The 16,320-nt window shown below is 38.2% G+C and overlaps 1 protein-coding gene across 1 annotated transcript; it reads right to left on the bottom strand.

Moving 5' to 3' along the window:
* Positions 1-1,527: 1,527 nt before the first annotated feature.
* LOC107581640 (RNA-directed DNA polymerase homolog) lies at positions 1,528-1,977 on the bottom strand. Its single transcript, XM_016267262.1, has 2 exons — positions 1,693-1,977; positions 1,528-1,554 (listed from the first exon to the last, which is right to left on the bottom strand). The coding sequence occupies exons 1-2, from the start codon at positions 1,975-1,977 to the stop codon at positions 1,528-1,530; spliced, it is 312 nt and encodes a 103-aa protein (XP_016122748.1).
* Between the last annotated feature and the right edge of the window lie 14,343 nt (positions 1,978-16,320).

Below are 16,320 nucleotides of genomic sequence, written 5' to 3' on the forward strand. Positions count from 1 at the left end.
GGTAAAGAACAGAGCCCAGCGGGCCTGCCTCGGGTTAAGACGTTTGGCCTCTCGGAGATATTGTAGGTTCTTGTGGTCTGTGATCACTTCAAATGGATGCTTGGCACCCTCCAACCAATGCCGCCACTCTTCCAGAGTGAGCTTGATGGCCAGCAACTCTCAAATAGTTCTGCTCCGCCGGGGATAATTTCCGTGAGAAATACGCACATGGATGGAGCACGGGGGATTCACCTTGCCATTGAGACAGGACGGCGCCCACTCCCAGGGTCGCTGCGTCCACCTCGACCACGAAGTGGAGATTGGGGTCAGGGTGTGAAAGGGCCGGAGCAGTACAGAAGGCGGATTTGAGCTGACTGAAGGCCTGGTGTGCCTCTGGGGTCCAGGTGAGTAATTTGGCCTTCCGACGGAGGAGAGAGTTAAGTGGTGCCGCCAACTGGCTAAAGTGGGCGATAAAGCGGCGATAGAAATTTGAGAACCCCAAGAATCTCTGCATCTCCTTGATGGTAGTTGTTTGGGCCCAGTTCCGAACAGCGTCCACCTTCCTCTGGTCCATTTGGGGGTGGCGATGTAGCCCAGGAAGTGAACGGTGGATTGGTGGAACTCACACTTTTCGGCCTTGAGATACAGGCGGTGTTGGCGGAGGCGTTGGAGTACTTGGGTGACATGGTGACGGTGTGCTTCGAGAGTGGGTGAGTAAATGAGTAGGTCGTCTATGTAGACGAGGACGAACCGGTTGAGCATGTCTCTGAAGATCTCATTCATGAAGTTTTGGAATCTGGAGGGTGAGTTGGAAAGCCCATACAGCATGACCCGTTACTCATAGTGCCAGGTGGGCATTACATTTACATTTAGTCATTTAGCAGACGCTTTTATCCAAAGCGACTTACAAATGAGGACAATAAAAGCAGTCAAAACTAACAAAAGAGCAACAATATATAAGTGCAAATGACAAGTCTCGGTTAGCCTAACGCAGTACACGTAGCAAGGTGTATATATTACACACACACACACACACACAAAGAAAAACAAGTAGATAGAATAGAAAAAAATAGAAAGCTAGTGTTTGTTTTTTGTTGTTGTTTTTTTTTAAAATAAAGAACAAAAAAATGAAAAAGATAAATATAGATAAAGTAGAATTATAATAAAATAGAAAGTGTTAGAGTTAGAGGGTCAAATAAAGGTGGAACAGATGTGTTTTTAGTCGTTTCTTGAAGATGGGTAAGGACTCGGATTGATTTGGGCAGGTCATTCCACCAGGAGGGAACAGTTAGTGAAAAAGTCTGTGAAAGTGATTGTGCCTCTTTTAGATGGCACAATAATATGCCGTTCACTAGCAGAATGTAAGCTTTTAGAGGGCACAAAACTCTGAAGTAATGAATTTAGGTAGGTGGGTGCAGAGCCAGTGGTGGTTTTGTAGGCAAACATTAATGCGAGCAGCTACTGGTAGCCAGTGCAAATTGATGAACAGAGGTGTGACATGTGTTCTTTTCGGCTCATTAAAGATTAATCTTGCAGCGGCATTTTGGATTAATTGTAGAGGTTTGATAGAAGTGACTGGAAGACATGCCAAGAGAGCATTGCAATAGTCTAGGCTGGACAGAACAAGAGCTTGAACAAGGAGTTGTGTTGCATGTTCTGAAAGAAAGGACCTGATCTTCCCAATGTTGTATAAAGCAAATCTGCAGGATTTACAAAGGCGGTTTTCCATTCGTCACCCCTGCGAATGCGGATGAGGTTATAGGCGCTCCTTAGATCCAGCTTGCTGAAGATGCGGGCCCCGCGGAGCTCCTCCAAGGCCGCAGGGACCAGAGGAAGGGGATATGTGAACTTCAACGTCTGGTCATTGAGGGCCCGGTAATCGATGCAAGGTCTCAGACTCCCATTCTTCTTGCCCACAAAGAAGAAGCTCGACGCTGTGGGTGAGGTGGACGGGCGGATGAACCCCTGTTGCAAGGCTTCCTGAACGTACTCCTCCATAGCGGCTCTCTCCGGGATCAACAGTGGATAGACGTGTCCTTTGGGTAATTGGGCCCCAGGCAGCAGGTCAATGGCACCGTCCCATGGCCGGTGAGGTGGAAGGTGAGTGGCAGCGAGCTTGCTGAACACGTCACGCCTGGTATTCGGGAGGAGGAGGAGTGACAGGCGATGAATCTGGGCTTTCCACCAAGGTGGAACAGACAGGGAGGTCGTTCCCGACGGAGATCGGGATAGGCAGATCTCGGAGGCACTCCTGTTTACACTCCGCACTCCACTGGAGTATGTCTCCGGACTTCCAGGCGATGGTGGGTTGGTGTTTGGCGAGCCAGGGGCGTCCCAGGACGATGTCCACGACTGCCTCCTCCAGCACCAGTAGAGAGATCCGTTCGGTGTGGAAACATCCAATCCACAGGACGATTTCGGGCATGCGGTGCCGCACCAGCCCCTTGCCCAGCGGCTTTCCCTCGACAGTGGTGATCTGGTAGGTCATGGCATTTTTGCAGCGGGGAATTTGTAACCCGGCGGGACTATGGGAGGAGATGAAATTCCCAGAAGCTGGGAGCCACGGGTGAGTCTCTGAGATCGTTCCGTGGATGAGAGGTGGTAGCTACCCGTGATCATGGGCTCTGGTGCTGGAGCGGAGAGGCTGGGTGAGGCAGCGGCAGCGGGTATCGATTCTGTATGGCTATACAAATAAACTTGGGCTCGCATACCTCTCACATTTGGCTCGAATCCAAATGTGTGCTCTTTGTGCATGTTTTGTGTTTTTGATGTTAATTGCATTAATTGCAAGTCATTATGAAAATGAGCGGCAGTACATTTCAGATTATAAAAACCTTTCTGGAAAATACGGTTTTGAATGCTTAAAATAAATTTGGGCATAACAACATTGAAAGAATGAAAGATGCATATTCATTTGAAATGTTTAAAAATATTTAAAAAATGTTACGGTTAAAATGAAATATATGAAATTATGGCGAAGAAAGTATTAGCGTTTTTAAAGAACTCTAAGTGTTTGTATATGGCAAATGTAATCTAAATATAAAAAGACAGAAATTATCCTGTGCATTTAAATATTCAACCATCAATATAAAACCAAATGCTCATTTCCTAAGTTCTTATGTCTTCAAAACTGATTGTGACATGTTAAGAATATGCACATATTCAAATCACACAAATGAGATTCAAGAACTGTGTCGATTTTAAATTTCATTGTGTAACTTTTAGCAGATACTTTACTGTGTATATCATATCACCTTCACTTGTTTTATATGGCTGCTCTGTGTTTGGTCATGAGGATGCAGTCTTTGCTGTGTAGATCTCATCTTCAAAAACACACCTCAGACATAATAGAGCTCCTTACTTATTTAGCCCATGGCACAGCTTCAGTCGATGAAATGGCTCTCGCCAAGGGTATGAATGACTACAAGGGCGGTGGGCGCTGGGGGTTGTGGACGGGGATCTCTCTTCTTTGTGTCTCCGCTGTTCTGCATTTCCCCAGGGCCACTCCGACCTAATGGGTGCATGTTCCGCTCTGGCATTCCATTCCAATTTGATAATAATGATATTTGCACAGGACGCCCTCTGCTTGCACAGTGTAATTACCTACTTTTTATATTATCTCTATTATTGGAAATCGATGTCGATAAGAGCACCCCATTAGAGCTTGTTATTATCACAGCTTGGGTTTTGCAACACTGCCATTATTATTTTACACACTCTAGACTGGCCGGGTTTATGGCCTGCTCGCTGCAGCCAGGCTGGAGTGTCAGTCTAATTCACAGACGGGCAACGGGCGAATAAAACTCCAGGACTCAAAGCGGAGAATCACTAGTGAGTGTTTTTTAAATTGGTCAGTGACTGAATCCGGTCGAATGTTAAAACGGACAAATGGAAAAGAGATAATGGTGGTCTTAAGAATGAATTTATTATTATTATTATTATTATTATTATTGTGGAACTTTCTGCCTTGTGCAGGTCAGATAAGGTAGATTTTCTCCACAGAGCACATTTGTCTGTGCAAAAATCCACAGCTTTTGCCTCGCACCCTGCTGAGAGAGTGAATTGATTTTTAGCAATGAACTGTCCTTTAATGAAGCAATGAAACAAGGCTGGACTGATTGTAGAAAGTGCTGGAACTTTTCTTTGTGGGACAAGTGCTGAAACCAAATTCATATATAATTTGAATATGCAATTTATTTTGTATTGCACATTCACAGCAGTTCCAAAATTTGATTGAAATACTGAGAGGTAGCTTGTTGAAAGCCACCTCTCACCTGAAAACATGTCACCCTGAACAGCATAAATAATTTAATTTGATTACTGTTTTTCTGCTAAACGAAAACTTGCCATTGGTTTTGGTGTTATGGTAAAAAAAAAATAAAAGTTGCATGCAATTTAATTGCATCACTATTATTTAATGCGTATTTTGAATGCAGTTTTGCATTATGCAAAATATAGTAACACACTGTTGGTATACACTTTATTCATAAATTCTTTACAATTTTTTATTTCCATGTCTTTAGATAGGTTACATGTTGTTTTTTTCAGTTCATTCCAAGCACTTTCTTTATCATCACTCCGTGTTTGCTAGCACAGATTTTCATTTGTTCTATGTTATATGTTACTATTTCACACTATTTCCTATTAAAGACATCAGGTATACATTTACATTTTCCTTTGATGAGTCTAGATTATGTCTAATCTGTTGTTACGGAGCTGTATATAGCTCTGTCCTATATTTTACACTATGTCATTAAGCTGTACCTGTTGCACAGTTCACCAAACTGAATAACCGCTTCTCAGCAATCTTCTCGTATTGATTTCTGAAGAAGAGCTGGCCCACTTGAAGGAATCTTGTTTTTCATTAAGTTGTGTGCCAGAAGAAGTGTAGAGGAATCAGACATTGGAGAAATAATAACTCTGACGTTTACTGCAGCGGGAATTAGGATGGTTGAATTGAGCTATGCAATACCATGCTAACTGGTATTTCCACAGCGGTGAGAGGAGGAGAGCAACTAAATGGAGGGGAGGTACTCTTGGGATGCAATTTAGAACTGAAAACAGATAAGAGTGGAATGAATCAATGGGAGGTAGATGCTGGAGAATGTTGTCTGGACATATCGAGTGGGATGGAGACAGTGGGGCCTTGACCTAGTTCCTAGACTCGTGTGAATTCAGGTTTAGTGGAGTCTCAATACATTCACTCTCAACCTGATACCCAATTACCAAAAATCTTTCTGTCATATGTGTTGGTTGTCAGTATTTTTTATGGAATCGGTATGAGGCTTCACTCAGGTGATTACTAGGAAATTCAAAAACAATTTCTATGCGAAGCCCATCTCTGAGTGGGGAGATGTGTCCTTGACATTATTTTGCATAAATAAAAAAACAATACCAAAGTTTGTTTGTTTACATGTACTTTTAAATGCATAAATTTGAGACCAAACTAAGATTTAAAATTTCATTAAAACTCGGAAATAAAATCAGGGCTGGATTAACCGTGTGGGCATTTGGGGGACCATAGGTTCTTTATATAAATGTGGGCGATGTAGTTCAATGGTTAGTAAAAACCTGAACTCAGAAGACAAACATGACCTTTTTTCTCAAATTGTTAATCTAATAATATATATAAAAAAATATGTATAAATAAAAATAATTATAGTAATTTATATTGTAAAAAAGGCTAAATTAAAGCATAGGTATCAGACTTTTTGGACCCCCTTAATATGTTTGTTGTACTGCACATCTTTCAGTAAAAGTTTACACTTGGCATTAACATTTCAGAATCAGAATCAGAATCAGAAAGAGCTTTATTGCCAAGTATGTTTGCACATACAAGGAATTTGTTATAGTGTCACAAGCTTCCAGTACACGGAGACAACAACAACAACACACAGATAATAAAAATGAGATGTGAATAAAATACACATGCATAAATATAAACCACAAAAAAATAATAAATTGTATGTACAGGTGTGGAGATGTTCAGAGCGGGTGTGGGGTGTTAGACTGGGAGTTTCAAATCTACAGTAAAACCCATTCAGGTCTTCAGCAAGTTGTTGATTGGCCTCAGTGCTGGGGGATGGTGTCTTGTAGTTGGTGATGTCCTTCAGGCCTTTCCACACTGATGCAGGCTCATTCGCAGAAAACTGGTGTTCTAGTTTTTTAGCGTAGTTCCTCTTGGCCACTCTAATCTCCTTATTCAGTGTGTTTCTGGCCTGATTGTACAAGACTCTGTCCCCCCTTTTGTAGGCGTCCTCTTTGGCCTGACGAAGATGACGAAGTTTTGCTGTAAACCATGGCTTATCATTGTTGAATGTTAAATGAGTCCTGGTAGGGATGCACATTTGACCTGTATCCAGATGTTGTTCACAAACACATTGAAAATAAAAGTGTAAATGTGCTTCGGATCAGTGTGTCCTGGTCCAGAGGTAGTCGAGGATGCATTGTGATCGGATCTCAGTGTAAAGTAAATGCAATCTAGCCATCGTGTCTGCATTCGCAGGTCGACATGACGCAAAACCCCGACCCCTCTCTACCGAACTGTCAGAAGACTTATTTAAATATTGCGTGGGAAAGAGAGATCCGATTGGTTATCCAGATAGAGAAGTCACTTGATGTTGCCAAGTGTAAATGCACCGTGTCCTGATTGACTGATGATCCGATCTTGTGATCGCATGTTAATGCCAAGTGTAAACGCAGCCAAACTTCCCTCAAGTCCTGACTGATTTATTTATTTATTCATTTAAAAACCATTTCAGGTGGTTTTAATGTTTTCTTTTTTTCTTTTGGTAACTTGGTTCAACTGCAGACAGCAGCTTTTCTCTTGATGGATTTTGGCCCTTGTAAAAATGGGAGATAACATTGGCTAGACTGGCATGTTACCCCAAAAACTCAGTCTATTGCCTAGATTTCAGAGAAACCCCTCTCAGCTCTCTACTTTGGCTGTGCTGGATTACTTTTATGGAAGAAACATGAAAGTTGCTCATGATGAAAATTTCATGGATCAAGAATAGGAAGGAGACCAACCACCCCATTGAGTCTATATATATATATATTTTTTTTTATACAGGGCAGTTTCAGGGACATCTCAGAAGCAGAGTATACAGTAACACTACAATACAATAAATTGTCTTCCATCTAGGTTGTCTTCAAGGCTATTCAGACTGTTATGAACTGGACTGACTTTTCACTCACAATTCTTCAAATTAATTTAATTCATGTGTGATGAATAATATATATTTTCTTCACTATTGGAAAAGGGCAGGATGACATATTCAATCCTGAGCTTTTGCATGGGCTGTAGTCTTTGTTACAGAAAACAATGTAAACCACAAAAGGCTATGCAATACACTGGTTTCGGCTTAGTTAAGGCATATTCTTAGATTCTTGTGTTTTATTAAACCACAGTAACAGCTATATGATAAAATGTTAAATAAATAACAATTAGAAAGAAAAAAAACAATCCACCAGGTAATGTAGTTCATTTACCTAATTGTAGGCTGCCAAGCAACATCACTGCTTGACACATTAATATAATAGAGTGGTCACAGGTGAGTTAATATGCTTTTCATAACCTTTTCAAATGTGACTCAACCATCAGCATCTTGAGTCAACTATTTATTTTATATTATTAATTATATTATGTAGTTAAAATCAACTATAACCTTGTATACAGTATACTGCACAGCATCAGTTAGAAGTTTCTTGACAGAAAGTCTTAAGACAGACCAGGTAAATCAAACATTTTTGACTGTGTATTTATGTAAACATGCATAAAATGGAAGAACCACAGTATTTGTGCCAGTTCTTCTAGTGTTCCCAGAGCAAAGCAGAACAAACAACATTTAATCAAATAATTCTGTCCCAGGGGTTTGTCTTTGGTCCCATCTTGGATCAGATGGCAAATGGCTTTAAAGCCAATCTCAGATTTTTTTATAGCAGAAGGTTGGATCTCTGCCCCTTTCACCCTATTCTTTAATATTGAAAAAAATGAAGCTATTGATTTTCTGTCTGTTTCTCACTCTGCTCGGAATATTAAAATGGACAGTAAGATCTCGCACACAATCACGTCCAGATTTTGAGGCCGTGTTGATGTTGAGCTGCAGTAAAAATGGTTGTTGATGGCAGGATGTTAGCGTTTGTTTGTTTTTGAAGAGCAGAATTGAAGAAAAGAAGGTCACAAGGCTAATATCGCTGTTTCTTCTTGCGTGGTGCCATTAGTCCCTTTTTTCAGAAGGATAAGAGCTTTTATATTTGTCTAAGAGCTCACTCGTGAAGTTCCAGTGTGTGGTTTTGTTTCTTGCGTGATCTGGTAGCACAACTGTATCATAAAAAGCACACTAAAATCTTAAATTAATCTATAGAGACATACGGCATGTCAGACAGAATCAGATTTATAGTTTTAAATGATGATTTTCACTTAAGGACACATTTTAAGATTAATGTGCAGAGACAACTGTAAGCCATAATCCATTGGCTGATTTTCTGAAGAGGGTAAAACAGGTTTGAAAACCTGCTTGGATTTAGATCATCATTTTTACAATTCTGTTTGGTGCCAACTTCTGGCACAGCAAATGCATACTTCAAAGGGTGTTTATGTGTGTGCAGATTTCTTTGACAATAGAGACATCTAATGCAACATTATAGTATTGCTCATTTTGTGTTGGGATGTTATCAGAATTGTATGAATTATTCTGAATAACAAGTGGAGTCAATAGCTTCTATCATAAATTAACCATAATTTCTCTCTCTGTATCAATGAGAAGCTGTTATTATGGTAAATATGAGTCCATTGAAAGTCAGCAGGTGAAAAGACGAAATTTGATATTGCAAATTGATTGCATTCAGTATTAGATTAGGGGCCTGCATCCATACTAAGTGATGGCAACAACAGTAAAGCAATTTTGGGTAATTTAAGGCCATTCTAATAAATAATAAAAATATATAAAAAAAACTGTGAAGACTGTGAACAAAATAATAAGTACAGTGAGTATAGAGAAGAATCACCCCACTTTACAATAATCACATTTTGTTGCATTGCAGCCTGAAATGAAGATGGACACAGTTTTTGTTTTATCCAGCTGTATTTACTCAGTGCAACTTATAACATCCAAGTGAAAGATATAACACCAACATGTCAGAGAGAGAGAAAAAAAAAACAATCACTGAGTTGGAAAAAAGGATCACCCCCCATCCTAAAAATTGACTTGTAAAGGTGTAGCTAATCACCTTCTCAATGGCACACAAAGCCATTTGACTTTCAACTGTGATGAGCTGTGCTCATTTTGATTAGCTCAGCATGAAAAGAGCTTTCCTGGAGTATTTCATTCCTTGGTAGTGCAACTGAAGCAAACGATCAACTATGGATGGCAAGGCATTGTCAAAATATCTCCGGGATAAAGTTGTGGACAGGCACAAGTCAGGAGATGATACAAAAAAAAATCAAAGGCTTTATCAATGCCTAGAATCACACTGAATTATTATTATTATTTTTAGTAATAACAATAATAACAATTATTATTATTAAGAAGTGGAAGGTATTTGGTACAACACAGATCAGGACTGGATGAAAGAGTCAGAGGAAACTGATCAGAGAGGCGACCAAGAGGCCTACAGCAACTCTGAAGCAGTTGCAGGAATTTATGACAAAGAATGGTCATTGTGTGCATGTGACAACAATATCACAAATTCTCCACGAATGTGGCTTGTATGGGAGGGTTGCAAGAAAAAAACACTCAAAGGCCACATGCAGTCACGACTGAACTTTGCCAAAACACACCTTGAAGATTCTGAGGCAGACTATAACTGAATTATTTGGCCTCAACACCAAACAATATGTCTGGCAGAAATCCAATACAGCTCACCATCCAAATAACAGCATCCCTCCAGTAAAGCATGGAGGTGGTGATATCCTGTTATGGGGGTGTTTCTCTGCAGTAGGGACTGGAACACTTGTCAGGACAGAAGGAAAAGTGGATGGGGCAAAAAACAGTCAAATTCTTGAGGAAAATCTGCTGCTCTCTGCCAGAAAGTTGTCAATGGGAAGAAGGTTTACCTTCCAACATGACAATGACCCAAAGCACACAGCAAAACTGACCACACAGTGGTTGAAAGAGAAAAAGGTGAATGTCCTTACATGGCTTAGTCAGAGCCCAAACTTAAACCCCATTGAAAAACTGTGGAATGACTTGAAGACTGCAGTCCACAAACGCTCACCATCAAATTTAACTGAACTTGAGCAGTTGTCTAGATGTGCAAAGTTAGTAGAGACATAAACCAACAGACTGAAGGCTGTAATTAAAGCAAAAGGTCAACAAAATACTGACACAAGGGTTTCCAACTCAGTGATTCTTTTTTTTAAATGTTTCTGACATGTTGGTGTTATAATATTCTAACATATTGGATGTTATAAGTTGCACTGAGTAAATACAGCTGGATCAAACAAAAACTGTGTCCGTCCTCATGTCAGGCTGCAAAGCAAAAAAATGTGATTATTTTAAAGGGGGGGGTGATTATTTTCTATACCCACTGTATTTGGGATTTTGCTACTTTTATTTTATTATATATATTATTGGATATTATGGTACAATGAAGAGCCAACAGGAAATTATTTTCTGTATTTATAATCTGTAATTATAATTTATATTAGAATTAGAATTGTGTTGTCTTAATAGGACCATTGTAGTTAAACTGGGATCACAGGGATATTAAAAAGTTGAACTACATTCTGACTTGAGATCTACCAGAGTAATGTCTTTATTTTAACTTTTTCAGCAATGTTGATATGTGCGATTGGTTAATAACTATATAATTAAATTTTTCTTTAATTTGTTTTCAAATGTAATCAAGTTGACATGCAGATCATCTACGGGTACAGTGTTGTGTGTTATTCTGGAGAATTCAGACTGCTGTAATACGAAGAGTATACCATACAAGCTCAAAACAACATCAGACACCATGAGTGTCCTTCAACAGAAACTTTCCAACAACTTTCCTTTAATGAAAAGCACAGTGACAAGCCCAAGGAGAAGCAATTCACCGAAAAACAATTTACGACTCAAAAAGGACAGAGAGTTGAGGAAACAAAGAGAGAAAGGAAAAGTTGCAGAGGAATGTGACAGGTCCCGAAAATCATATAAAATGGATAGTGATGAGTGTATTTTTTGCTAGAATTATGGCAACACTCACCTTGAGGAGCGTTTAAAGAGACAGGGGGCCAAAGTCACACATTTTACTCAAGCATTCCACTCCATGACCACTGAGGGAGGTTGAAACCCTGAGAATCTGTTTTAGTTTAGCAGAGTTGCCATTGATACTGGCCGTTTTAACACCCTAACCTTTCTAGTGCTCATCTCAAGGGTGTTTTTAGAGGGAAAAAACACAGCTTTTGGAACAATTGCTTGGGGCAATCTAAAAGTGACCTCCAGCCAAAGTCAGTTTTTCCCCCTTCTTTTTAATCAGTAGATTCCACAACCCCCAGCCGCACTGCGTCCCCTCACACTCTGCCCTTCATATTTAACTTCTTTCCTTTCTGTCCTAAGGGTGAATATGGCATTGTGCATCATGAAACTGACATCATGCAATGTCTTTAGTCATAGTGAAAGTAATGCAGTGTTAATGATATGTAAAGCAGAAAGGCGAACAAAGAACCTGGTTTAGGTATTGTTTGAACACTGGGGGACACACCTGCACCTAGTCAACCATTACAGAGACCATTGAAAAAGATCAATTTTACACCATATGAATGTTGTGTGCATGAAATGGGTGTTTTTTTTTTACTTTAGAGAACTTTGGTTTGCATGTGGTTTGATTAGTCAAAAACATTTAGTTTTACTTGAAATTTTAATTGCATTAATGTTAGGGCTGGGAAAAATAAATGTAATCTTTCTGATTAATAAAATATCTAATTAATCTTTGAGTTGATTGAGTTGAAAATTCTAAGTAAGACCATTTTTTATTTATTTATTTATTTATTTATTTAATGTTATATAGACCCATTCATAGCTTTTCTTTTTCAGGGGATATTGGAAGCGAACTGTAAACTGATATAAACTGTTGAGTTTATAATTTATATTAATTTAACATAATTTGTTTTACACAAGAAATGCAATTTAAAGTTTACTTTAAACTTGAGTTTTTGTTTGTTTTTATTGCTATATCTGTTAGATAAATGGCAAACTGCATAATTTGGACCTGTTTTGTTTTGTTTTCTTTAAATGTTCATGATTAAGTTATTATATATTCCCTGTATAATTTACAGTAATAGCTGAGAGGGAATTTCTTTCAAATGTAAGCAAAATAGATATTTTAAATTAAATACACCTGCATGAATCACAATTGAATTGAACTGAGAGCTTGTGAATCAGAAGTGGGATATGTTTATTGATATCTTCCTAGCCCTAATTTATGTTGGTATTTGCTTGTAACTTGAGTGTCTTGTCATTTTGTTAATAAACAAAGTGGATTGCTTTACAGCAAAATTCAGTCTGATGTTTATGTACATACTGTGACAAAATGCAATACGATTCATTTATATGATTGCAAGTATAATACACTCCATTCCAAACACTGGGTAAGACACATTCTCCCTTCCTCTACCAAATTTATGTCTATGCGGAGATCATAGTTTCTTCCCTCAAGAGTTCTTGTCTCTTCACCTGGTAGTTTCCAAACCTGTTGCGCAGTTTTCCTTTTGTATTGATAAGTATAAGTATAAATTAATATTTAAAGCTGGGAGGAATGTCAACAGGAACTATGTTCTTCCATTTTGATAAAAAAGGGGGAAAAAGTCTTCAAGGAGTTTAAAAGTCATCACTGCAGTGTGCTCTGAAGTTATTAAATAAACGTTTATTGTGCAGTATAGCGCTAGCTCTGCGAGATATGAATAAGCCTCGGTGGAATTCTCACATGGAGGCATCATTTTTCTTGATGACAACAAAAGACAGTGCTCTGTTGATATCACTTTAAAACATCAGCTTTTTGTCTGGGTAAATAGAGGACAGGGTTGTGCAAATGCGCAATTCTGTACTCAGAGTTCTTGCCTTTGTTGCATGTGAATCAAAATGTTGTGTGTCAGATATAAAAATGATCGAAATAACTCTGGGGTACAAACAGGCCTTTGTTTACATTTGCTTCAATAGCAGATATTTTCTTATCAAAGAAACATGAAAATGCATATAAATTGTTGTGTTGATTACTTCAGAAGGAAGTCAAGCATACAAATGCAGTCCAAACCAAGAGGTGCCGGTAAGAATATAAAACGTATGTAGCGTATGTTGCGTTATTTTACCAGGTCAATCAAGTAATAGAACCCACTTCAAAGCCCTCTCGCTGGTATCGGTCTGCAAGAGATTGTTTTTTTTATTTTTTAGGCTCAATCCTCTACAGGATATCTCCAACTGCATCTCCAGTCTGGTTGATTGACCAGGACCAGAGGCAGACGATGCATCAAATTACTGTGTAACTGTCCTTCAGGGAAGCGTCTGGCCCTGAGCTGGGCCACACTAGACTTTTTAACTGTGACACAAGCTTATTAGATCACAGAGGTCATCCACCTTCTGCTCATTTAACGGCCAGGCCACCAATAATAGACATTCTGGCCATCATTGGGATGAAGCGGTGTGTCAACGCAGTGCCGGACTCCAATTTGAAAAGTGTTTGAGACCTCCAATGGGAGTCCCAGCTCTGTTTCAGGCACATTTGTCCGGTGACCTTGCAGGGTCACTCGTTTTACGAAAGGAACAGAAAGATTAATCAGGTGCCTCGAACTGTTCCCGTCTTAAGTGCTAACTGATTGGCCTGAGTGCTGAGGGAAACGGATATAAGCCCATTTTACTGTCCTTCCATTTACTATAATAATACATTGTGTTAAGGTTAAACCCTGCATTAGATGTTTGCTTCTCCCTTCAATAACTCTATCGCTCAGCCATTGTTTTAAAGTGTTTAAATAAGAATGCAGGGGTTTCGCTGACTTTTATTCATCCAAGTGGTTTTTGCTTTTGCAGTTTCACACAGGAGCTTTTTGTTTGTCTTTTTGTTCCTTTTCATCCATTTCGCTTGTGGACATTCTTGTATTCAGTCCCGACAAAGTTGTTGGTGGTTCCTGCTTGTGCATGGAATCTGGCTGTACTAGCAGTATAAGAGTTATTTAGAATTTTGCTGTGTGTAAATCTGCTTCATGAAAAAGCTTGTGGTATTAGATGTTTCTAATACAAAGGAAGCACACATTCTATTAATTTGCTGATCCCTGAATTTATTCTAGAAAATGATAACATTTGACTAAGAAATTTCTGGAACTGGCAGTAGCACAGAGGAATGATGTTATGAAATTGAATCTACATGATAAAATAGGTTAATTTGAGCACTTAAATTGGTCAGTGATAATAATTGCTCCCTCAAATCACTGTATAATCAGAATGTAACATCAAAAAATTGCAACTTAATGTTATTTAAATGTTTTTTGGACATTTCTTATTATATTCTTAGGCCTGCACGATTAATCAGATTTTAACTGTGATCATGATTTTTGCTTCTCTTGATTAATTAAGTGTGGCTGTCTGTATTATTGGCCTGCTGGTTATATATTTTGAAATGTTTTTTTTTCATTTGACATTTTCTTTTGTTTTGCATTGGTAACACAAGCCTCTACAAGCTTTCATCTTTGGGGTTTCCAGATATCAAGCGTTTAAATCCCCCAATCAGAGCTTTTATTGAAAATATTCTGCCAAAGTTTTAATCTTGCAGCCATATGCACATGCTCTCTCTGTACTGCAAAAAAAGTTGATGATGATCTGAAAACATACAAACATTTTTGTTGGAGTTTAGCAACCTCCATTGCAATATTCTGCTCAATGTAAAGTGTAAATCAAACATGAATCATGACCATGCTTACAAATTTGGTTGCTTAATAATGAATTTCATGCTTTGTGCTATAATATAAAGTTTAGTTGTTTTTGTCGTTAAATTTTAACGTAATTTGGAATTAATTTGAGCAATTTCACAGTTTTAGATTTTGAAAGAAGCTTCTTAAGGTTTTACCAGTTTTCATAATGTAGAGAGTGTTAATGTATGTGATTAATAAATCAGGAAATGAGGTGTAATAAATCCTGATTAAATGTAAAAATAATATTTTATAAATTGAGCAATACAATAAAAATAAATAAATAAAAATGCAGCCCTACATAATGTTTCCATATTCGTTTTGAACTGGAAATGAGCAAATGTGCTATTACAGACCTGATCACTAATACACATAAACTATTTATGTATTAAAACAGTCAGAATTGAATTATTTGAACAGTTGAATTATTTGTTTTATGATGTTTGTATGATTATTAATAAGCCAAGCCTCTGTCATTTTGTGACATCACAACCAGCATGTTTGTCCCCACCACATTTGAAATGTGTCACGCATGGTAGTACTATTACATTAGTAGTAACTTGGTCAAATATGCAAGACATGGCTGGTCATGTGATATCAACATGGTGGCGGAAATTATCGTTGAATAAGATAGCTTTTTAGGCCACTGAAATGTATGCAGTCATCTTATTTGAGTGTAAAATTTTAATGAAGAAAAAATCCAGTGCACCGTTAATTCTCTTAAGGGCTCATGAGAGTTCTCAAAAAAGACTGCTTGGTTACTTGAACTGACTGGATTTCCTTGGTTGTCAGTGGAACCAGCAAAATTATTTCTGCACATTATTGATATCCATATCAGTCCATCCTTCACTTCTTTCACACAGAAAATGGTCAGTTTATATAAACAGACATCTATAATTCTGTTTCTATGTCTGATCTGCAAATAAATGAGCTTCACTTTGGACTGTTAAGCATCCTTCATGTGTGCACTCAAGAGACATTTGTTCAGCGTGAAAAAAGAGCTCAGGTTGAAATGTTCCTGGCACCTGTGATTGATTCTCTTTTCTACAGATGTGAAACAAAGTTGATGGCTTTTTTTTCTGTTCAGCAAATGCTAGGCAATCCTTGAGTCTTGCCTTTTGGTCTTCTTTACGGCTGTTTTGAAATTGAACACTGTAATATTACTTTAATTTGTTTTTAATTGCGTTTTTGAGCTTTGCTCCCTTAAGTATTCCTTAGGTTTCCCTGGTATTGTTAAATATGGTTAAACTACCCTAAGGTGTCTTTTTAAATTATTCACAAATATTATTAGGTATTAAAAAACGTTCTCTAAATTCAATGTGTTTTTCATAGACATAAATACTGTGTGTTTCCTAATATTACAAACTTGAAAGTGGAAAGCACAGACTTTTCTTTTATCAAACAGCCTTCCTCATAGTAGTTTATTTCAGATGGACGTTGTTTTTTTGTTTATCAGCTTA

Source organism: Sinocyclocheilus grahami, unplaced genomic scaffold (genome assembly GCF_001515645.1).
Source record: "Sinocyclocheilus grahami isolate Dianchi unplaced genomic scaffold, SAMN03320097.WGS_v1.1 scaffold36.1, whole genome shotgun sequence".
NCBI lineage: Eukaryota > Metazoa > Chordata > Actinopteri > Cypriniformes > Cyprinidae > Sinocyclocheilus > Sinocyclocheilus grahami.

What these genes read in the sequence shown, in the direction of transcription:
- LOC107581640 (XM_016267262.1), bottom strand. Translation starts at nt 1,977, where the DNA reads ATGGAGGAGTACGTTCAGGAAGCCTTGCAACAGGGGTTCATCCGCCCG. An exon ending in ACGAATGGAAAACCGCCTTT is followed by an intron (nt 1,555 to 1,692) that starts GTAAATCCTGCA and finishes CATGTCTTCCAG; the next exon opens with TCACTTCTATCAAACCTCTA.